The sequence below is a fragment of the Xenopus tropicalis genome, chromosome 8 (assembly GCF_000004195.4).
Source record: "Xenopus tropicalis strain Nigerian chromosome 8, UCB_Xtro_10.0, whole genome shotgun sequence".
In the NCBI taxonomy this organism is placed as follows: Eukaryota; Metazoa; Chordata; class Amphibia; order Anura; family Pipidae; genus Xenopus; species Xenopus tropicalis.
Genome location: NC_030684.2, coordinates 118,525,007 through 118,547,874, shown reverse-complemented (window position 1 = coordinate 118,547,874; position 22,868 = coordinate 118,525,007). Strand labels below are relative to the sequence as shown.

Sequence of the window (22,868 nt, the reverse complement as noted above, 5' to 3'; positions counted from 1 at the left end):
AGTCACAGAGAAAGGTCTCAGAGCAGGGCACAGGACAGGAAGGTTGCCCCAGAGAGGCTGGTGGTGCTGCCTGCCACTGCAAGGAGCAGAGGGAGCCGTGACTACATGTTTGAGTGCCGGAATGTTGAGGCTTGGTGAGAAGCCAAAGTGTACCAGAAGCTGGTGAGCTGGTATCCCAGGAGGCAAGAGACAGCAGGGCTGACTGAGTAGCCCAGAGTGTTCACGAGTGTGAGAGTCACTGTGGATATGTAAAAGTTATTGGGGATGTTAAGAAGCCCCGGGAAAAAGGTTCCAGTGTGTGAGTTACCCTGGAAAGTGAGAGCCCTGAAGAAGGGACAAACCATAACCATGAACTGTTTAGGGACATATTACCAGACGAACTGTGAACTGTTATGTTTATTTTGGGAGGAGTTTACCCCAAATAAACTTGTGTTTTTGAGAGAAAAACATGATGTCACATGTGGTGTCCCTGCCTTTTATGCTCCTGATCCTCTGCATACCTGCCAACCATAACTAATTTCCCCAAACATTACATGTACAGGCAGTCAGAATGTCACAATATATATATCTCAAGACAATAATGTGAACTCTACAGAGTTTATAGCAGTAAAAGCAGTATTATTAATAGCAGTATTATTCTGCCGTAGCAGTAACAAAAATTTCCCCCAACAAATGTATAGCTGTAAAGCTTTGTCAGTGTACAGATTCCTCTGTAATGAGTGCAGTTTTGCAGAAATTGCCTTTTCAAGACCATTTCATCTGTTAAATTGTAAATTTTTTCACTTCGTAATCTCACTCTACTAACTCTTAAACTAACATATCACTTAATGAATGCTTTGGTTTATACACACCTATACTATATGTTCTGTATTTTGTAGGCTCCATGGGTCAGTGACTTGCTTTGCCTGACAGATGCTGTGCTGTGTAGAAAGGTTTGAGTTATCAATGTTCAACGTTCAAATTCATTTTTTTGAATCATCACCGCATTTTTGGTCTGTTTAGCCGTAGGACATAGAGCTGTTGTACCTATCCTCATGCCCAGCAGGCTGTTTGCGCACTTAAATTAGGAATCCCCCATGCCCCCAAATTTATTTTAGATAAATTGCGTAAATGGCCATGTCCAACTCCCTAGAAGCAAGCCATGTCGGAATACCACAAAATGTACATTTTTATATAAGTAACTTAATAACCACGGTAATCAGGATAGCAGCTCTGAACCCTGACACCATTTAAATTAGGCAATGGTTACATTTGCCTTTAGTTGTCCATTAATCATCCTTCAGCCCTTCTTGCTCTCCCAAATATTGGTCCCTTAAGGTATGCATTTGTCATATCATTGTAAGTGCGTGTCTTGAATTTTACTTGATGTGTGTCCTGAAATTTTAAGAGATCACCTTCAAAGCAGCTATTTTAAATGAAGTAACTTTACTGTAGGATTTCTAACTGAATACAAGGACATTTGCTACTATAATATTATTATTTATCTGTGCTCTTAGTTATTTTGTACAGTTGGTTCTAATGAGAAGTAGGAAGGTAGAACAACCTATTATGTGTATTACTGAAATTCCATCTCCATCTCTGGGGGAGGGAGATTGTTTGATCAATGAACAATGAAGTGCCCCATGTGAAAGCACCCAGGTTATAAATGTATACAAGTGCTATGCAGCTATACACTGCTATACTTTCAGGGGCACCCAAAGTAGAAAATTAGCACTCATCCCAAATGTTACCTTAAAGGAACAGTAACACCAAAAAATGAAAGTGTATAAAAGTAACTAAAATATATTGTGCTGCTGCCTTGCACTGGTAAAAGTTGTGAGTTTACTTCAGAAAGTCTACTATAATTTATATAAATAAGCTGCTGTGTAGCCATGGAGGCAGCCATTCAAAGGAGAAAAGGCACAGGCACATAGCAGATAACAGATAAAACACTATTGTATTCTACAGAACTTGTCTGTTATCTGCTATGTAACCTGTGCCTTTTCTCCTTTTTTCCAGCTTGAATGGCTGCCCCCATGGCTACACAGCAGCTTATTATATAAATTATAGTAGTGTTACTGTAGCAAACACACCAGTTTTACCAGTGCAGGGCAACAGTGCATTATATTTTTATTACTTTAAAGCTCTTTTACTTTTTTGGTGTTACTGTTCCTTTAACATGGCATTATGAACTAAAGCACCCAGGCCAAACAGACACACAGTGGTGAGTGTGAATTCCTATACTGTAATTAGCTAATGGGTCAGTTCTAAACTTAAACTAAAGGCCATCTGTGATTGGCCTTTGCTTTGTTGAAAAGTGGCAATATACAGTATGCATAAATTTGCAAACCTGACAAAAAGAACACATCATCTTTGACATTATTATTATTATTATTATTATTAACATTTATTTATAAAGCGCCAACATATTCCGCAGCGCTGTACAATAAGTGGGTTACATACATTGGACATACAGAGTAACATATAAAGCAATCAATAACCGATACAAGAGGTGAAGAGAGCCCTGCCCAAAAGAGCTTACAATCTACAAGTAGAAACGGTTGAGACACAAGGTGTGATGGACTATAGTGTATTTTCTGCTCTATGTGTGGTGTTATGAATCTGTGCCTGTCAGTGTATGCACGTTCACACATTTTATGGTGAACATTTAAGTGTTATCTTGGGTAAATTATTAAACATTAGAGGGTACACTAAATGGCACTGTCTGGAATTAGACAACTCGATTTTTGTAGATAACAAATTTCAGTTACAGGCAGTGTCATTCAGCGGCTACAAAAGCAAATAAAGTGCTGTCTTGCATAAAAAAATGGCAATGACTCAAGGACCTTTATAGATCCCTGGTAAGGCCTCACCTTGAGTATGCAGTACAGTTTTGGGCTCCAGTCCTTAAAGGAACAGTAACTCCAGAAAATGAAAGAGCTTTAAAGTAATAAAAATATAATGCACTGTTGCCCAGCAATGGTAAAACCGGTGTGTTTGCTACAGTAACACTACTATAATTTATATAATAAGCTGCTGTGTAGCCATGGGGGCGGCCATTCAAGCTGGAAAAAAGGAGAAAAGGCACAGGTTACATAGCAGATAACAGATAAGTTCTGTAGAGTACAATAGTGTTTTATCTGTTATCTGCTATGTGCCTGTGCCTTTTCTCCTTTGAATGGCTGCCCCCGTGGCTACATAGCAGCTTATTTATATAAATTATAGTAGACTTTCTGAAGTAAACACACAACTTTTACCAGTGCAGGGCAGCAGCACATTACATTTTAGTTACTTTTATACACTTTCATTTTCTGGTGTTACTGTTCCTTTAAGAAGGATATTAATGAGCTGGAGAGAGTGCAGAGACTGCAACTAAACTGGTAAAGGGGATGGAAGATTTAAGTACATTAGAGGGGATTATAGGCAGATAAAAGACTGTAGTGGAACAAAACTTTCAAGTGAGAAAGGAATGCCTTTCTGAGTAATGGCAGATTCTGTTAATGCCTATCAGAGGGGTTTGGATGATTTATTGAACAAGCAGAATATCCAAGGCTATTGTGATATGAAAATCTAAAATTAGTATAGGTATATATACAGTAAAACACTTACATTCTTTCGGGGACGAAAAAAAATGTAAAATCATTAAAAAACCTATTCTTCAAGTACTCAAATTATACAAGCACAGGAGTCTATTTTCCTTTGAAATACAATTTTTAAGGGATTATTTAATAAATTACATGATCTTTGCCTAGGAGATGCAACCACTCAGTAGAAAGCATATACTGGTCACCTGCTTAAAAGCAAACATCTTATTGGTTGCTATGGGTTACTGCTCATAGCCAAACATAGTGCCTTTTATTACATATGGGGGTTGCTGTGTTAATAACAAGATCTAATCATTGCAGCATTAATGTTACACTATGGGCATCTATGGACAGCATTAACAGGATCTCTCTTATAGTCAGATGCACAACTTAAAGCAATAAGTGTAAAACACGGGAAAAGTTAATATTAGGTTTTTACTGTAGTTTATATGTGAGAGTATTCAGATTGGTCTGTAGAAGTGTTTGTGTGTGTGTATATATATATATATGTGTGTGCACTGTAGTTAGCTTGGTGGGGTTGTACTTGATGGACTTTGGTCCTTCTTAACAATGTAACTACCATCCCTTATATAAAATACATAGGGCCAGATTCACTAAAGTCCGAAATAAGGAGTGCTATTTATAGCATGCGTTAAAAATCTTATCACCTCTTATTTTTCGCTCGATTCACTAAAAGGACACTTGTCATAATTAAGAAGCGATGTTCTTGGCGTTATTTATCTTGCAACGACATATTTTCAAGCAACGTGCTGCGTAATATATTGTGCACTGCGTAATATATTGCTTGAAAATATGTCGTCGCAAGATAAATAACGCCAAGAACATCGCTTCTTAATTATGACAAGTGTCCTTTTAGTGAATTGAGCGAAAAATAAGAAGTGATAAGATTTTTAACGCATGCTATAAATAGCACTCCTTATTTCGGACTTTAGTGAATCGGGCCCATAGTAACTAATCAGTAGTGATATTTGTGCACTCAGATCCTCATTATACAGTGGTGCTGGAAAGTTTGTGAACTCTTTAAAATTTTCTATATTTTTATATGAATGTGACCTAAAACATAATCTGATTTTCAAACAAGTCCTAAAAGTAGATGAAGAAAACCTAGTTAAACAAATGAAAGAAAAATTATTATATTTGGAAATTTGGAATTGAAAAATCATGATCCAATAACATATCTGCATGTTGCAAAACTAAGTTAAGGGTGCTCTGATCAGTCCTGCACATCGACTCGGAGGAATTTCGGCCCATTCCTCCATACAGAAAAGCTCTTGGATGTTGGTGGGTTTCCTCATGTGAACCACTCGCTTTAGCTCTTTCCACAACATTTCAGTTGGATTAAGGTCAGGACTTTGACTTGGCCATTCCAGAACATTCACTTTATTCTTCTTTAACCATTCTTTGGTAGAACAACTTGTCTTGCTGCATGACCCTCTGTCTCTTGAGATTCAGTTCATGGACAGATGTCTTAGACTTCTCTAGTATAGTTCAGAATTCATTGCTCCATCAATGATGGCAAGCCACCCAGGCCCAGATGCAGTAAAAGAGGCCCAAATCAGAACACTCCCACCACCATGTTTCACAGATAGGCTAGGGTTCTAATGCTCAAATGCAGAGTTTTTCTTTCTCCAAATGTAATATTCCTCATTTAAGCCAAAAAGTTCTGTTTTGGCTTCATCCATCCACATAACATTACTCCAATATCTTTCTGCTTTGTCTTTAGCAAACTGTAAACGGTCAGCAATATTTTTGGGGAAGAGCAGGGGCATTCTCCTTGCTACCCTACCATACACACCATTGCTGTTCAGTGTTCTTCTGATGGTGGACTCATAAACCTCAATATTCGTCAATATGAGACAGGCCTTCAGTTGCTTAGAAGTTACCCTGAGTTCCTTTGTATTAGACACCTTGCAGTTGGAGTTATCTTTGATGGTCAACTACTTCTGGGTAGGATAACAATGGTCTTGAATTTCCTCCATTTGTCCACAATCTGTCTGACTGTTGATTGGTGGAGTCCAAACTCTTTAGAGATAGTCTTGTAACCTTTTCCAGCTTTATGAGGGTCAACAATTATTTTTCTGAGATACTCAGACACCTCCTTTGTTGGAGCCATGACACACATCCATGGTTGTATGTCTGATTAGGCTTTGCTGGATCCCCGTTCTTTAGCTAAAAGAGGGTCTCTCACTCACACCTGATTGTTATCCCATTGACTAAAAACACCAGACTTTGATTTCACCTTCAAATTATATGATAATCATAAGGATTCACTTATTTTTGCCACTCACAGATGTAAGTGGATTATTGGATAAATTACCAAATATAATATTTTTTGTTTTATTCGTTTAACTAGGTTTTCTTCATTTACTTTTTGGACTTGTTTGAAGATCTGATGATGTTTGAGGTCACATTCATATAAAAATATAGAAAATTTTAAAGTGTTCACAAACTTTTAAGAACCACTGTATATATACACACACAGACATATATTATTAGCATATAAAAAAAATTAATTCCTAATTAAACAGACATACAGTACATTTTATCTAACACTAGTTTAGGGTTCTTGTCAGTTTGGGTTGATCTCAGTTCTCCACAGTACAGGTTCTAGGGATGGCTCTTAACTGATAGAAGAGCCCCTTTTTTCGGAAAGCCCTTCTCAGAGTACCCAGGTTAAATGTATCAGTGGAGTTTGCAGCTCTTATTGTGAATTTCTGCAGCAGGGCAGTAAAGAAGATGAAAATTTCCATACGAGCCAGCCCTTCTCCTGGACAGATTCTCTTACCTATGAGATAGAATTATTATGCTTTAATGTTATAGCAACCAACACATTTACACAGTACAGATAATTACCGTATATACTCGAGTATTAGCACAAAAATGTGCTGAAAAAGTCACCCTCGGCTTATACTCAAGTATATACGGTATGTATATATATATTCTGGGCTTCCTTAGGTAGCGATCAGTATGTGGAACTTTAGTTCGTATTTGTTTTCAGGCCACTTGTAACTTGCATACCTGCATATTGGAACCCAGTCAGATTTGTGAACAAATAAAACATTATACTGTAGTCTGTATGTGTAGAATCATGACAAACTGCATGCTCGCACCCCTCGCACTATGAGGCAAACTTTTCTCTCTCCAACTTCATGCTGTTTATGCATTTAACCTGCTGCTGTAGTATTTTTCATTCCCTGAATTTGTCAGCAAGGCAGGAGGGTCAAAGGGTCCTCCATCCACCTTTCCCTAATCTGCAGCTGCCAACATGATATATTTATGAAGAGTTCACAGTGGGTTACGCTGAGTCCTTTTATTATTTATTTGATTATTGAAACTTAGCAGTAGCGGCTGCATTTCCCACCCTAGGCTTATACTCAAGTCAATAAGTTTTTCCAGTTTTCTTAGGTAAAATTAGGTACCTCGGCTTATATTTGGATTGGCTTATACTCGAGTATATAAGGTAATCCCTGCCCCATTGGAAATTATCATCTAAGTTCCCTATCACATTAAAATAACATACTGTAGACAATTTATCAAAAAACAATTAACCAGACTATATGTTGTGTAGGAGGAAATAAAAGTACTGGGAGGAAATCAACGCAGATACTATCATCTGTTAATATTCTGTCCTGTAATGAAGCAACTATTAGATACTTCTAACCCTCTAATTCATCCTAAAGGTTGCATCGATGATGCGGTCCCCAATCCAACAGGAAAAACAAACCTTACCGATCAACATCTGTCCAATTTTAGGCCAGCTATCGGTTGGGTAGGCCTGTCAGGGATCACCACATACGGGCAGAAAGCTGCTGACTTTGAAGGTCTGAAGGATCCCAATGGAAAGCTTAAATTTGCCCATGTAAGGCCACTTTTAAACACACACATATACATATATATATATATTTCATATTTTAGCATGTCCATTTCACTGCACTTTACCTGCTGAAAATGGTATAAATGCAGCCTGATTACAGAACTGTCCTTTCTCATTTAGGAAATGTTCTGGATTTAATTCCTCTGGGCTCTTCCAGTGGCCTGGGTCCCATAGTGCTGAACCAAGAATAGGTATAACAGTTGTTCCCTGTCCCAACAATTAAAAAAAAAAAACAAACCAACATGACAGATTGGCTAATGATCATCCCAAGGCAACAACAAACAAATAATTCAAGGGGTCATTTAAGACACAGGGTCACAAATACAAGAGCAGGAAAGGGTGAAAGAGCCCCCCCTTCACGCTGAACTCTGCATTGAGTGTTGTATAAAAAATCCGTCACAATGTGAAGAGTTCAGCATCACGACATGCAGCTCAGCCCCGGCCTTTGCCACTTTCCTTTAGGGCTGCCTATCCTGCCACTCCTACCTTGCACCTCAGAATGATACGAGAGGTAGCAAGGTACTAATGTAGTCAGCGCTGTAATCCCTGCCCCAGTGGAAATTATCATCTAAGTTCACTATCACATTAAACTAACATACCGTAGAGCCATGCGTCTCTGAGTTTCAAAATGGACCGCAGAGGCTTGTGAGTATTTGCACATACCTGAACGCAGTGTGCAAAGTGGCAAAAAATAGTCCGATTGTGGTAGGCTGGCAAATAAGCCCTATATCCCATATGTAAAATTATATTTAAAGTTACCACCAAGGAGTTTTTGCAAGGTTTTATGCAATCAAGGCAACCGAGAGCAACATCCAAGGGGTTGGTGAGCAACATTGCTGCTTGGGGATCACTGCCTTAAAGTAAAAGTAATTTATTTTGTGTAATACGCAAGTTTCATTTAGTCATGAGACATCACTACACACCAATTATGAATTATTAAATTGGCACTGTCTATAAAGATATGAGTGGGCCTGACTAGTTCTACTTTAGTAGATAAAAGGTTATTTTATATAGAAAAATCATCATACTGTGAATGAAATGTACTCTTACCTTTGGGATATTGAACCCACGGAATACTGTGTCCTCAGTTACCATGTGAGGGAGGGCCATTGGTACAAGGTCCAAAAACCTCTGAATCTCATGAATAACTGCATTAGTGTAATGCATATGGGCTCGGTCTGCCACCCCAGGCAATCGATCTGATCCAACTGCTTTGTCTATCTCCATCTGCACCTTGACTGAGAAAAGGAGACTTTCTCACTGCCTTCATCCAGGAATCATTCACTATACTGGTACAATGTGCCAAGCTCTTAATTGCCACTCATTGCCACCAACCGCTGTATTTTTATTTACCCCCACATTCCAGTGTAATTGTAGTTGCTGAGAAGTCGGTATGGGAACGGAATAACGCCATCTGCATGCAATTTAATGGTACAACAGGCAAAGGGATTCCTGGTGCTACTGCCTGCTGGACATAGGTGTAAATTAGAGGGCACCCTGCTCCTTCAGACTTGCACCCAATCCCTCTTGCATAGATGAGCAGTTGCTAGCACAGTTCTGTGCCATTATATACACCTAATACTGTGATCATAAATAAGCCCTTCTGTACTAGAAAAATGTTACCTTACTTAAAAAGTTTAAAACCTCACCTTGAATGTGGGGGTACTTCATCATGACCAGCAAGGCGAACTGCATGGTATTTGTGGTGGTCTCTGTCCCAGCCACATACAAATCCAATATTGAATATACCAAATTATCTGAGCAGAATTCACTTTCGTTTAGGTCCTTCTCCTGTACCAGAAAACAATGTTACAGATCTTTTAAAACACAGATGTGAAAGAATTTTAATTTATCATGTCATACATTGTTTTAAAAACCTAAAGTAATTAAACCCTTAACCAATTAACACCTATTTACTGGAAAAGGTGATGTACCGTGCTAGCCAGTCAAAATGTTTACAGGGTAACCCTTTTGAAATAAAAAAAATAACAAAAGTGGTATAAAGGCGATACCTTTATTGGCTAACTAAGATACCATAGCAAGCTTTCAGAACATTTTAGTTCCTTTTTCAAGCTGATTACAATGAAGCTGTGGTGCTCTCTGATATATATACAACATTCAGTTCATAGATCAAATAACCAGAAAAAAGGAATATCTCTCTGTGTGGCAGGTGTTAACAAAGTCATATAAAAGGGGGCCTGCAAGGGACAAACAGTTAAGGTACAAGATAATGTGGATCAAAGTGGCTTAATATAAATTAGGGTAAGTTCCTGAAGAGTGAAGTAAAAGGAATTCCATGTGATTAACTGGCCCAGTGTCTCTACAGATGTTTGTACTTCTCTGGCTTGGTGCAGGCAGCTCTTAGGGCTCTGGCACTCGGGGAGATTAGTCGCCCGTGACAAGGGAGATTTGTCGCGGGCGACTAATCTCCCCGTGTGCCAGAGCCCTTAAGGTCCCCATACACGGGCCGATATCGGTACCTTAGACTGATTATGCAGCTTATCAGCCTGTGTAGGGGCACCAACGACGGGCCTGCCTGACCGATATCTGACCTGAAATTGGGCAGATATTGATTGGGCAGGTTAAAAGATTTAGTCGGATCGGGGACCACATAAACGAGCCGATGAGGTCCCCGATCCGACTAAATTTTTAACCTGCCCAATCAATATCTGCCCGACTTCTCCTATACCCGTCGTTATAATTCGATTGTTTGGCTCCAGGGCCAAATGACCCAATTAGCCTGGATTCGCCCGATATCGCCCACCCCTAGGTGGGGCATATCAGGAGTAGATACGCTCACTTGGCAACATCGCCAAGCGAATGGATCTGAAGGTAAATGGCCACCTTTAGTCTATATAATTTGCCATAAATCCAAAGCCCAGGTTCAGTCCCTTCTCCAGAGAGTTGAAAGTTTTCATTAATTTGTACTCCTATACCTTCCTTTCATTCTCTGTTTTAAAGTTTCCCTTAAGGACCAAGATTCTTAAATAGTTTATGGAGTGGTGAGGGCTGTTAAAATGGTTGCCTACTGGTGTGTCCAGTTTTTTTATTTGTTATAGTAAAGCAGCGGTGTGTATTTCCCTAACAAATAAAAAACTGGACACACCAGTAGGCAACCATTTTAACAGCCCTCACCACATCGCCGAAAATGTTCGCGAACCCGTTCGCGGACTTTCGCCAAAACTCGCGAATATTTGCGAACTTTGCGAACCCCATAGACTTCAATGGGAAGGCGAACTTTAAAACCTAGAAAAGCCATTTCTGGCCAGAAAACTGATTTTAAAGTTGTTTAAAGGGTGCCACCACCTGGACAGTGGCATGCAGGAGGGGGATCAAGCAAAAATTTCTCTGAAAAATACTTTGTAAAAAAAAACGCAAAAAAAAACGCAAAAAAAAAACGCCAAAAAAACGCCAAAAAATAACGCCAAAAAAAAACGCAAGCTATGCCTATGTATATGCATAGGCGATAAAACGCGGTGGAAAAACCAAGGCGGAAAAACCAAGGAGAAAAAACGCGGCAAACCCAAAGTGGCGAATTAGTTCGCCGGCGAACAGTTCGCTACATCTCTAACAAACATCTGTAGAGACACTGGGCCAGTTAATCACATGGAATTCCTTTTACTTCACACTTCAGTAACTTACCCTAATTTATATTAAGCCACTTTGATCCACATTATCTTGTACCTTATCTGTTTGTCCCTTGCAGGCCCCCTTTTATATGACTTTGTTAACACCTTCAGCACAGATAGATATTCCTTTTTTCTGGTTATTTGATCTATGAGGTAAATGTTGTATATATATCAGAGAGCAACACAGCTTCATTGTAATCAGCTTGAAAAAAGGAACTAAAATGTTCTGAAAGCATGCTATGGTATCTTAGTTAGCCAATAAGGGCTCTGGCACACGGGGAGATTAGTCACCCGCAACAAAGCTCCCTGTTCGCGGGCGACTAATCTCCCCGAGTTGCCATCACCTGCCATCCCACTGGCGAAAATGTAAGTCGCCGGTGGGATGGCACACGCAGCGGTGCGATCTCGGCAAATCGCCGAAGTTGCCTCCCGAGGCTTTTTCTGCGATTTGCCAAAATCGTGCCGCCACGTGTGCCATCCCACCAGCGACTTACACTTTCGCCGGTGGGATGGCAGGTGATGGCAACTCGGGGAGATTAGTCACCCGCAAACAGGGAGATTTGTTGCGGGCGACTAATCTCCCGTGTGCCAGAGCCCTAAAGGTATCACCTTTATACCACTTTTGTTATTTTTAATTTCAAAAGGGTTACACTGTAAACCACTGTAAACACGTATTTACTTAAATATCCTTTCTCTTGTCCTTCTTATTTATTTCTTCTGGCACATACATACTAGCAATTATGTTCTTAGAATTATACAATATATGATAGAGCTGTGGAGCCTCCTTCCATTGCTAATTGTTTTAATTCATATTTTCTATTACTGTGGTTGCCTTACAATATAGACATACAGAATGCTAAAATGGCAGTCTAAGCAGCAGACAAAATATACTGGGATATTTCAAATTACCTGAACTGCCATAACAAGGACAAGGATAATCTGCCTTTTTGGGTATTTAATGGTGACCATAAAAGCAATAATATGTTTAGAAAGAGTCATTCTATCTTGTCAATGTTTTATCCATGTATAGCTCAGAGTGGATTCCAAATTCTGTACCAACAGCCCTAGTATCTCTGACTTCCTCCTCTGACAGGGAAGCACAAGGTTATAAGTCATAGGGCTGGGGGTTATTATTTTTATTATCATTATCATCATCAATAATAATAATAATAATAATAATAATAAAAACAGGCATTTATAAAGTGCCAACATATTCCAAATCACTGTATAATAAATGAGCATATATACCCCAATACACTATACAGATACACACAACACTACAACCAATAACAATACAAGAAGCTAAGAGGACTTCAGTTACATAGGGTTGAAAAAGGTCCAGAGTACATGCAATGCTGCAGATATTTGATAGTTATTATTTATGCATTTCCACACCTGGCTTTGGGCAACAGTTCAGCTTTGTTGCCCACAAATTGACTGCATAATACAATTAGCTCCCATCTGCCCTGGCTTGTACTTGGCTTCTGAAAGGGCAAGCAAGAGTGGTCTGGGTTGTTGCACTAGTGGCAACAAGTACTTGCCTTGGACGTAGATACCTCTTTGCCCTTGTTACAGGTGTTTGCATGCTTATGTATATAAATACATAAGTTACATCACCTCGTTAGCCTTGATGAGGAAGCAGTCAATAAAATCCCGTGGGGAATCAAAATCCAGTGTGTTCCAGTGAGAATGAATCTGCTCGCGGAAAAAAGACGTCAGCACATCACTGTCTTGGAAGATCTTCTGATGTGGGCCAGGCAGGTAACGCATAATCCGGGGAAATGCAGAATATATCTGTAAAAGTTACAGGGACATTAACAAATATTCATATTTTATTTTTTCCAGAGATTGTCTTTAGAAGAGGAACAATTTTGCATGCACATCATTTGATTCTGAAAAGTCAACGGAGACTACAAAAGGATAGGAAGCATACCAATCCTAATGGGGATCTGATCAATCCAATCAAACTGTTTGTGATGCTTAGGTACTTGAGGCACTGCTTGTCTTCATAATCCCAGCGTCTGCCAAATACCACCAAGTTGATAATGTTGTTTACTGAACGCTCAAGGAGATCCAAAGGATCTAATCGCTCCCCTAATAAAAAGAGATCAAAATTATTCTAACAGCACTGTTAATAAGAAAACATGCAGGCTTCTATGTCCAGCGTTGCTTTGTAAAGGAGCCCTTGGGCCTTCTTAGGCCTATGGCATACACAGCAATCTTGAGTCTGTGGCTTACTGCCACCCATTTCTGGCAAATGAGAACTGTGTCCTATTAACTCTTATAGTACATCAAACATATATGAACTTTGGGGGGGGGGGGGGTGACATATTTATCAGAATATGAAGCGACTACAAAAAAACTATACAATTGAACCATAGCATTGCGTTTTCTGTGGAAGATTATTTTTGGACCCTTTGGCAAAACTGGCCCCAGTTACAACTGCAGTGTTTTATAATGGGATTATCCAATAGTACATAACATTTGCTATTAAAATCTTTTCCCTTGAAAAGGTCATTATATCAGAAACAATGCAGATTTGAACTTTGCCTGTGAGTGATATCTGTTCTTCCCTGTGGAGCTACTGCATGTTTTTGACTCTGCCCTTGTGAATAAGTGTAATGAACATTTCTGGACTGACTTTGATGTCTCCACTTCCTTTGTTGGCTTAAATTCTCACCTAAGGGCCTATATATGCCTGCCTCAAACTGCTAATAGTTATTACACGTTATTTAAACTTTTTACATCATCTTCCAGCGTCTTTGTGATATACTGGACTACTGTGTTCCTGTCTGGTCCCTGAGTTTCCTCCTGAAACTTTTCTCTGGATCAGATCTCTTTCCTGTTATTTAGACACTGCCACTTGCCCTTATCTTGATTTTGTTATCCGGGCTATGCCTCTGTTTGCTGCCTGCCGTGATCCTTGGCCTGTTTACTGTTCTTTAGTCTGCATCTATTTACTATCAGTGGTTTTTAGTTTGCCACTTCAGCAAACTCTTCATGGCCCAACTTACCAGTGTTTACCAGCATTAGGGCTCCAACCCCTCTATACACAGCCTCAAGTACCTGATACTTTCTTTCATATGAAATACTGCTTTACAGAAAACAGGACTAAGCAATGACCCTGCTCTTTGAGAGTTAAAGTATGCTTTGCTGAGCCCAAAAATGCACTGCAATTCAACACAGCAATCTGACCAATCATTCCAAAGGCTTGGCCTCTGTGTAGCCAACATTATTGTGCAATTTTTGTATTACCTCCTGCCTGCTGTATTGCTTGTACTAGGTGCAGAGCTTCCTCTTGTATTCTCTCCTCCATGGACCTCTTCCCCATTCCAAAATTTCTCAATGTTGTCACTGCAAAGCGTCGCATCTGCTTCCAGCGTTCACCATTGACTCCCACAATGCCTAAAATGGGACAGGGGATGTTGACAGAATCAATGTATTGTGTTCCATGAAAAAAAATATTTGCAGGTTAAAATACTATTTTGGTAAAGAGTACTTTCCTGAATTCTTGGGTTCAAGTGTGGTTTAACTTTTGTTTAGCCCATCAGCTTCATAACAAGGATACATATAAAACTGATTATTAATATCACTATTTCCTTGGTGAGGCATGTAAAGACATGCCTTGAGCATGTCAAGGGATTTACTTCTAGTAATTTAGGCAACATCTGCATTGTAAATTAGTTGTCCCAGTGTTTCCCTATGTCAGTTTCTATCCACATAAATCATAAAAGAGTAGCTTGCAGCTTGTTTGTGTCTGGCTCTTTTAGATTTTAAAGAAAAGGTTACTTTTGACACCTTCTAAAACCTCTGATGTTGCTATTCCATGGTAAATTGCCCAAACTCAGTCACTCCAACATTATTCAAACAGCCAATATCATTTTGTTTTGAAGCATAAATAGCTTAGAATCCAATGTTTTTAGGTTGCCTGGCATTCATCTCTGACCTGAAAGTCCAGGCTTTAAGGGCTCTGGCACACGGGGAGATTAGTCGCCCGCGGCAAAACTCCCTGTTCGCGGGCGACTAATCTCCCCGAGTTGCCTTCCCCCTGCCATCCCACCGGCGAACATGTAAGTCGCCGGCGGGATGGCAGACGCAGCGGCGCGATTTCGCGCAAATCGCCGAAAAAGACTCGCGACTAATCTCCCCGTGTGCCAGAGCCCTAAAGAGACAGTTTAGCCCCTAAAAATACAAAGTCAAGTTTGTGCTAATTTGTGCAAAACACATGCAGTTTGCACTTTAAAATGCTGACTTTAAATCACTTTATATAAACACGGTTGCTTTGATCATTTTGTCCTCTCAGGCTAATCAAGGTCACGTGGCTAAGACTTAGATTGCAACACCAGGTATTGTCACCAAGGTGATTAGGATAAGCCCTCAACGGACACTTGGAAACAGAGCTCCCCACAAAAGACAAAGCTCCTAAAATACCTATATATTGCAAATACCTTCCTCTTATACAGCTCTTTCTAACCTTAAGAGCTGTGACAAACGGGGAGATTAGTCGCTGCGCGCCAAATCTCCCTTGTTGTTGGTGACTAATCTCCCCGAAATTCCATCCCACCGGCTAGAATGTAAATCGCCAGTGGGATGGCATATGCGGTGCTGCGATTTCACAAAATGGAAGAAGTTGCCTTGAGAGGAAACTTCTGTGATTTTGGGGAGATCGCGGCGCCGCATATGCCATCCCATCTCAAGAAAGTTGATGGGGATAGACAATTTGAAGATAAAGAGAGTTGGGTGGTGAAGAAATTTAGAGGTGGCAGCACCATGAAAGAAAGAAAAGTGAATGAGAATAAAATATTGTGAGAATTAGGGATGCACCGAATCCAGGATTTGGCCAAGATTCAGCCTTTTTCAGCAGGATTCGGCCAAATCCACGGTCCTGGCCGAACCAAATCCGAAAAATCACGTGACTTTTTGTCATGTAAACACAGAAGTTGATTAGACTGTTTTCTATTTCTTTTCATGCTCACATCTGGTTTCTATAATAATTAATTGGATCCCTGTTTGCGGTGCCAACTTCTTTACTGGGGGTTGGTTAAGGGTTTGCACTGCTTACACTCATGTTTGTTGTTTTCCCCTGAGGAAGAACACGATGATGTGATTGAATCGTTAGAATTTCATTTGTTTGTTTATTAAAATCAGTTATATAAGCACACACATACAAACAGATAAGTGATCCTTCCCAACTCCATGATGGCAATCGGACCAGTCCCCGGATCAACTTGTACTAAGAGCTATCCCCCATAACCCTGTATTCCCTCACTTGTACTGAGAGCTATCTCCCCTAACCCTGTATTCCCTCACTTGTACTGAGAGCTATCTCCCATACCCCTGTATTCCCTCACTTGTACTGAGAGCTATCTCCCCTACCCCTGTATTCCCTCACTTGTACTGAGAGCTATCTCCCCTACCCCTGTATTCCCTCACTTGTACTGAGATCTATCTCCCCTACCCCTGTATTCCCTCACTTGTACTGAGAGCTATCTCCCCTACCCCTGTATTCCCTCACTTGTACTGAGAGCTATCTCCCCTACCCCTGTATTCCCTCACTTGTACTGAGAGCTATCTCCCCTACCCCTGTATTCCCTCACTTGTACTGAGAGCTATCTCCCCTACCCCTGTATTCCCTCACTTGTACTGAGAGCTATCTCCCATACCCCTGTATTCCCTCACTTGTACTGAGAGCTATCTCCCCTACCCCTGTATTCCCTCACTTGTACTGAGAGCTATCTCCCCTACCCCTGTATTCCCTCACTTGTACTGAGAGCTATCCCCCCTACCCCTGTATTCCCTCACTTGTACTGAGAGCTATCTCCCCTACCCCTGTATTCCCTCACTTGTACTGAGAGCTATCTCCCCTACCCCTGTATTCCCTCACTTGTACTGAGAGCTATCTCCCCTACCCCTGTATTCCCTCACTTGTACTGAGAGCTATCTCCCCTACCCCTGTATTCCCTCACTTGTACTGAGAGCTATCCCCCTACCCCTGTATTCCCTCACTTGTACTGAGAGCTATCTCCCCTACCCCTGTATTCCCTCACTTGTACTGAGAGCTATCTCCCATACCCCTGTATTCCCTTACTTGTACTGAGAGCTATCTCCCCTACCCCTGTATTCCCTCACTTGTACTGAGAGCTATCTCCCCTACCCCTGTATTCCCTCACTTGTACTGAGAGCTATCTCCCCTACCCCTGTATTCCCTCACTTGTACTGAGAGCTATCCTCCCTACCCCTGTATTCCCTCACTTGTACTGAGAGCTATCTCCCCTACCCCTGTATTCCCTCACTTGTACTGAGAGCTATCCCCCATACCCCTGTATTCCCTCACTTGTACTGAGAGCTATCCCCCATACCCCTGTATTCCCTCACTTGTACTGAGAGCTATCTCCCCTACCCCTGTATTCCCTCACTTGTACTGAGAGCTATCTCCCATAACCCTGTATTCCCTCACTTGTACTGAGAGCTATCCCCCCTACCCCTGTATTCCCTCACTTGTACTGAGAGCTATCTCCCCTACCCCTGTATTCCCTCACTTGTACTGAGAGCTATCTCCCCTACCCCTGTATTCCCTCACTTGTACTGAGAGCTATCTCCCATAACCCTGTATTCCCTCACTTGTACTGAGAGCTATCTCCCATAACCCTGTATTCCCTCACTTGTACTGAGAGCTATCTCCCCTACCCCTGTATTCCCTCACTTGCTAAAAAGCCATCCAACCCCGTCTTGAAGCTATCTAATGTGTCTGCCAACATTAGCTTCAAGAAGGATTTTTTATGTGATGTATTGCTATGGGGTTACTTGACCTGGTGCAAAGTTTTTGTATTATATTACCTGGCCGAAATTCACCACACGCAAAACAGTGAGATTTGAATGCTTTACACTAGTGATTTTACCATATCCCTTTGTCAATCGTTCTGTTATTGGCAAGGATCCACGGGCACCAAACAGATGTGCATGGTCGATCAAAGCATCTTTCAGTACCTCGTACCCACAGAGTACCACCACTGGTGTGGATCCCAGCCATACAGTGAAAACTGGGCCATACTGTTCAGAAAGCTGAGAGAATAGACACAAATAGTTTTACATCCATGATTAGTACAGAACCAGAGTTAGAGAAGAGGAAACTGCTAATAATATAGGCATGATGTGCCTATCTGAAAAAATAATTAGCATAAATCAATAATATTATTCTGCAGCTTTCCATCAATTGACTATTGGTGAGAATCTGGGAGATGCAGTACAACAACACCTGGAGGGCTACAGGATGATACAGATACTTAACATATTAAACTACTGCAGTACAATGATACATACTTCTACTTTTATCTATTTCAGGGGGGTTCTGAAAAATGGGGGTTTCTGATACTAGGGGTGTAGGGCAATTAGAGCTCCCCCTATTTTTAAGATGTAAATGCTTGTACTTATTTGACTGTAAGATTTCCAGTACTGCTCTAGTGATGATCCTGACCCATACCTATACTTTATAAATATTGGAGAATGTGTTGATAGGACATGCTGGAATATGCCATCTGCACATGTGCTGTATCTGCACTGGCTGATAAGGAAATGAAAAGATACCACAGCCAATTAATCAAGTTGTGGTACAACAGAATAGAACAATAAATATCAGTCAGTGTGTGTCCACCTTTACTATGGCTCTCCTCTCGTCTAAAGGTCCCCATACACAGGCCGATTATAGCTGCTGATATCGGACCGATTTGGCAGCTTATCGGCTTGTGTAGGGGCAGAACCGAGGGGCCTGGCCGACCGATATCTGGCCTGAAATTGGGCAGATATCAATCGGCCGGGTTAGAAAATCCAGTCGGATCGGGGACCGCATGGGCTCGTTGATGCGGTCCCCAAACTGACTGCCCCATTGCCGCGTGTAGAATTCGATCGTTTGGCTCCAGGGCCAAACAATCGAATTTGCCTACATGCCTCCCCGATATCGCCCACCCATAGATCTGCCCGTGTATGGCCAGCTTTACTCTCTAAGGACTATGCTTAACTATGAATTTTTCACCAAAACCACCAGATGTGCAAGCTGATAGGACAATGCCTGTCACTGTGCAAGGGGAAGATGGTAACAGGTCCATTTTTCTTCACTCACATAGATAGTGAAATACAATACCCCTGTGAGAGCCTTAGAAATATATTAACATATACCTGTGTTGGTAGAATTAAACCAGAACATGGGTTAAATTTCCTTCTTGTAAGAAGAAAAGATGTTGATCCTCTTTAACAATGCTGTCCAACTTGCAACCCATGGGTCTACTTGTGCGGTCCCCACAATAAAGTCTGGCTGCTGTGACTGCTTACCTTTTACACCCCACACAAGGAATTAGTACTGGGATTAACTGGCCCCTACACCATTTACACTTGTAAAATCCCTGCGTTGTTCACATCTCAGATTCAGGCCATAAATCCCTTCATTGTTCACAATTCAGACGGTAAAGGTGGTCATACGCGTTACAATCCACTCATTTGTAAAAAATTGTTAGGGGGTCCCTAATGCGTTTTATTGTGTGCTGGGGTTTGCTGTGCTATTGACAAGGGAGGGAAAGGCATATAGATTTAAGGGTATGTATTAATACAAGTTAATAAACTTTTCCCACATAAACCATGTTTTTTTGTTGGGCTACCACCATCAACGTGGGTATGGTATGAAAGGTTCTTGTGATAACATAGGCATGCTTTCATATACCTGTGTTAAAAACTAGGGATGGCCAACACTGTGTCCCATTTTTGGCCCTTCGCCATGTAAGCCAGAGAAATACAGGCTCTCCATACCACAGAAGTTGGACAGTCCTTCTCTGGAATATGCTGATCTGGCCTCTAGAAGTCAGCATTAAAAAGGGACTGGAGGTTAAAGCTGCATTTAGTGTATTCTATGCTTAGCATCTCCTCAGATGATGAGTTGTAGTTAAACAACAGCTATGTGTAAGTAAAAAAAAGTCACTTGTTAAGAAAAAAGGAACATTACATGTTATTTAAACATATTACATTGGAATAATGTTGGGCATATTATTCAGATGTAATATGTTTAAATTACATTTAAGCTTCCTTCTGATCTGGGTGTATTAAGAACATCAAATCACCTGGCGATTATAGGTCAAATAAATGTGCAAATAGGAAGGGGGGCTACCAGTTAAATAATGTATTTAAAGCTGATCAGATTCTTATATATGATGAATAATACAGGTATGGGATCCCTTATCTGGAATTACGGAAAGGCCATCTCCCATAGACTCCATTATAAGCAAATAATTCTAATTTTTAAAAATGATTTCCTTTCCCTGTAATAATAAAACAGTACCTTGTACTTTGTCCCAACTAAGATATAATTACCCCTTATTGGGGCAGAACAGCCCTATTGGGTTTATTTAATGGTTAAATGATTCCCTTTTCTCTGTAATAATAAAAGAGTACCTGTACTTGATCCCAACTAAGATATAATTACCCCTTATTGGGGCAGAACAGCCCTATTGGGTTTATTTCATGGTTAAATGATTCCCTTTTCTCTGTAATAATAAAACAGTACCTGTACTTGATCCCAACTAAGATATAATTACCCCTTATTGGGGGCAGAACAGCCCTATTGGGTTTATTTAATGGTTAAACGATTCCCTTTTCTCTGTAATAATAAAACAGTACCTGTACTTGATCCCAACTAAGATATAATTACCCCTTATTGGGGCAGAACAGCCCTATTGGGTTTATTTCATGGTTAAATGATTCCCTTTTCTCTGTAATAATAAAACAGTACCTGTACTTGATCCCAACTAAGATATAATTACCCCTTATTGGGGGCAGAACAGCCCTATTGGGTTTATTTAATGGTTAAACGATTCCCTTTTCTCTGTAATAATAAAACAGTACCTGTACTTGATCCCAACTAAGATATAATTACCCCTTATTGGGGCAGAACAGCCCTATTGGGTTTATTCAATATTTAAATGATTTTTAGCAGACTTATGGAGATCCAAATTACAGAAAGATCCCTTATGGAGGAAAATCCCAGGTCCCGAGCATTCTGAATAACAGGTCCCATACCTGTACCAGGGATACACGGGTTAGACAACCTGTAATGTGCTCCATGTCAGTATAACCCTATAGCTACTGCCTCAGCATTGTACCTTGCGATACGATTCGTACAGCACAGCCTTCCCCTGGAGAATATTACCCAACAGGGGCAACGGGAATGGTCCTGGGGGCAAATCAAGCCGTTTCTTGTATCTCCTCCAAAACAGCAGTAGAAGTGATAAGAGGATTAGCAGAAGTGTAAGAACATCCATGTCTGAAGAGAAGCAGCAGCAAAGCGATACGGAGATAAGATGCTGAGCCCTGGGCGTGTCTGTAGCGGCCTCAGAGATCGCTTCAGTAGGAGACTCGCATTGTGTGGGCGTGTCTAGGCGGGGAGGGGGCGTGGCGTCACGGTCGGACGGAGCCGCGGAGATGCAGCACACCTGTACCTGAAGCGGCTGATGCATATGCTCGTTTCTCTTGCGTCAGGAATGGATAGACGCTGCGCCTGTTTCATGGTGTTAATTCCACAGCATGTGCCATGAGGGCAATAGCGACTGAAGCAGTAAGTTTGGGGACTTTCCGTGGAGTTACCGATTCCGTTTTATGGTACGAACACCGCGCAAGGGTTGTGTCCCAGGCTCGACCGAACAGGCAGCTCCTAATTGTAAGTAGCAATGGGCTGATTGCCTTTTATACATTTTTGATACAAAAAAAACACGCGTTCGTTATTTCATAAAGAAACATTGTTTTTGCAACATTTATGCTACAATGATAACGAAGTCATGCAATGTATATCAGTATGTATGTGAGGTCCGGACTGCGACTCGTAAGGACCCCACTAGTTTAGTTACATAGAGGCCCAACCAGCCCCTATAAGGACATTGCCAGTGTGGCCCTACTTATATATTATTTCAGTGTAACCATATATTGTTGGTTCTTTGTTTAAAAATTATACTTTGTGCATTTTTTTTATTTCATTGCTGTGGGTCTGTTCTATGGAAGCTGCAAGTTGTTGTGGCGCTAATATGATAACTTGTGTGTGCATGGTTAGGTAACATATTGATTGCTGTATATGGGGCCGATGTATTTGTACCGGTTAGGATATTTTAAATGAGAAAAGAGACGTTTAAATAAACACCCTCCTTATGCTGCCTAAAAAGCAAAGTCTCTTTAGTTGGCATCACCTTGTGTTAATTAATTTCCATTTACAAGGGATTGCCGACATGCAGCTTTGGTTAGTACTGGCCGCCAATAGGGTCAAATGTTGTCAACCTGTCTAGACAAGTATGGCCATATCCAGCCACATTTTCATGTTACAGAAAAGTTCTGTGCTCTTTTTCCACTAAAGCACAGAAATTTCCTGCTTAATTGGATAATTTGTGCTTTGTATTGTGATTTCAGTAATTGCATCCAATCAGCATTTCCAATAAGCCAACTCTGGTGAGACTATGCAAGCTGAAGTGTTACTGATTACTATAGGTCTCAGTGACTGGGACAGGGCTTTGTAGTGGGAGCTGAGAAGTCCAGATTGAACTGGGGAACTGCTGTGAAATTCACTGGCACAATTATTAAGAAGTGAACTGACTGAATCTTCAAATTCAGTTGTAATATTTCATTGGTTGGAGGGGGTGGGGAGTTTGTATTATCATTTGTTTGCATGGACCTGTTAGGAAAGATGCTTAATCAAAACTTTAACGTTTGTATTGTATATCTAGTGAACACACTTGTTGAATTGTGCTGCAGTTGTTT

General features: G+C 40.8%; 1 protein-coding gene across 1 annotated transcript; it reads right to left on the bottom strand.

Moving 5' to 3' along the window:
* Positions 1-6,066: 6,066 nt before the first annotated feature.
* Positions 6,067-21,619, bottom strand: cyp2c8.1 (cytochrome P450, family 2, subfamily C, polypeptide 8, gene 1). Its single transcript, XM_002937205.4, has 9 exons — positions 21,230-21,619; positions 17,987-18,149; positions 14,343-14,492; positions 13,021-13,181; positions 12,705-12,881; positions 9,108-9,249; positions 8,509-8,696; positions 7,524-7,665; positions 6,067-6,369 (listed from the first exon to the last, which is right to left on the bottom strand). The coding sequence occupies exons 1-9, from the start codon at positions 21,581-21,583 to the stop codon at positions 6,170-6,172; spliced, it is 1,677 nt and encodes a 558-aa protein (XP_002937251.3). The 5' UTR covers positions 21,584-21,619; the 3' UTR covers positions 6,067-6,169.
* Positions 21,620-22,868: the final 1,249 nt, after the last annotated feature.

What these genes read in the sequence shown, in the direction of transcription:
- cyp2c8.1 (XM_002937205.4), bottom strand. Translation starts at nt 21,583, where the DNA reads ATGCATCAGCCGCTTCAGGTACAGGTGTGCTGCATCTCCGCGGCTCCG. An exon ending in ACGATTGACAAAGGGATATG is followed by an intron (nt 14,493 to 17,986) that starts GTAAAATCACTA and finishes GTCCCATTTTAG; the next exon opens with GCATTGTGGGAGTCAATGGT. An exon ending in TCAGATCCCCATTAGGATTG is followed by an intron (nt 12,882 to 13,020) that starts GTATGCTTCCTA and finishes TAACTTTTACAG; the next exon opens with ATATATTCTGCATTTCCCCG.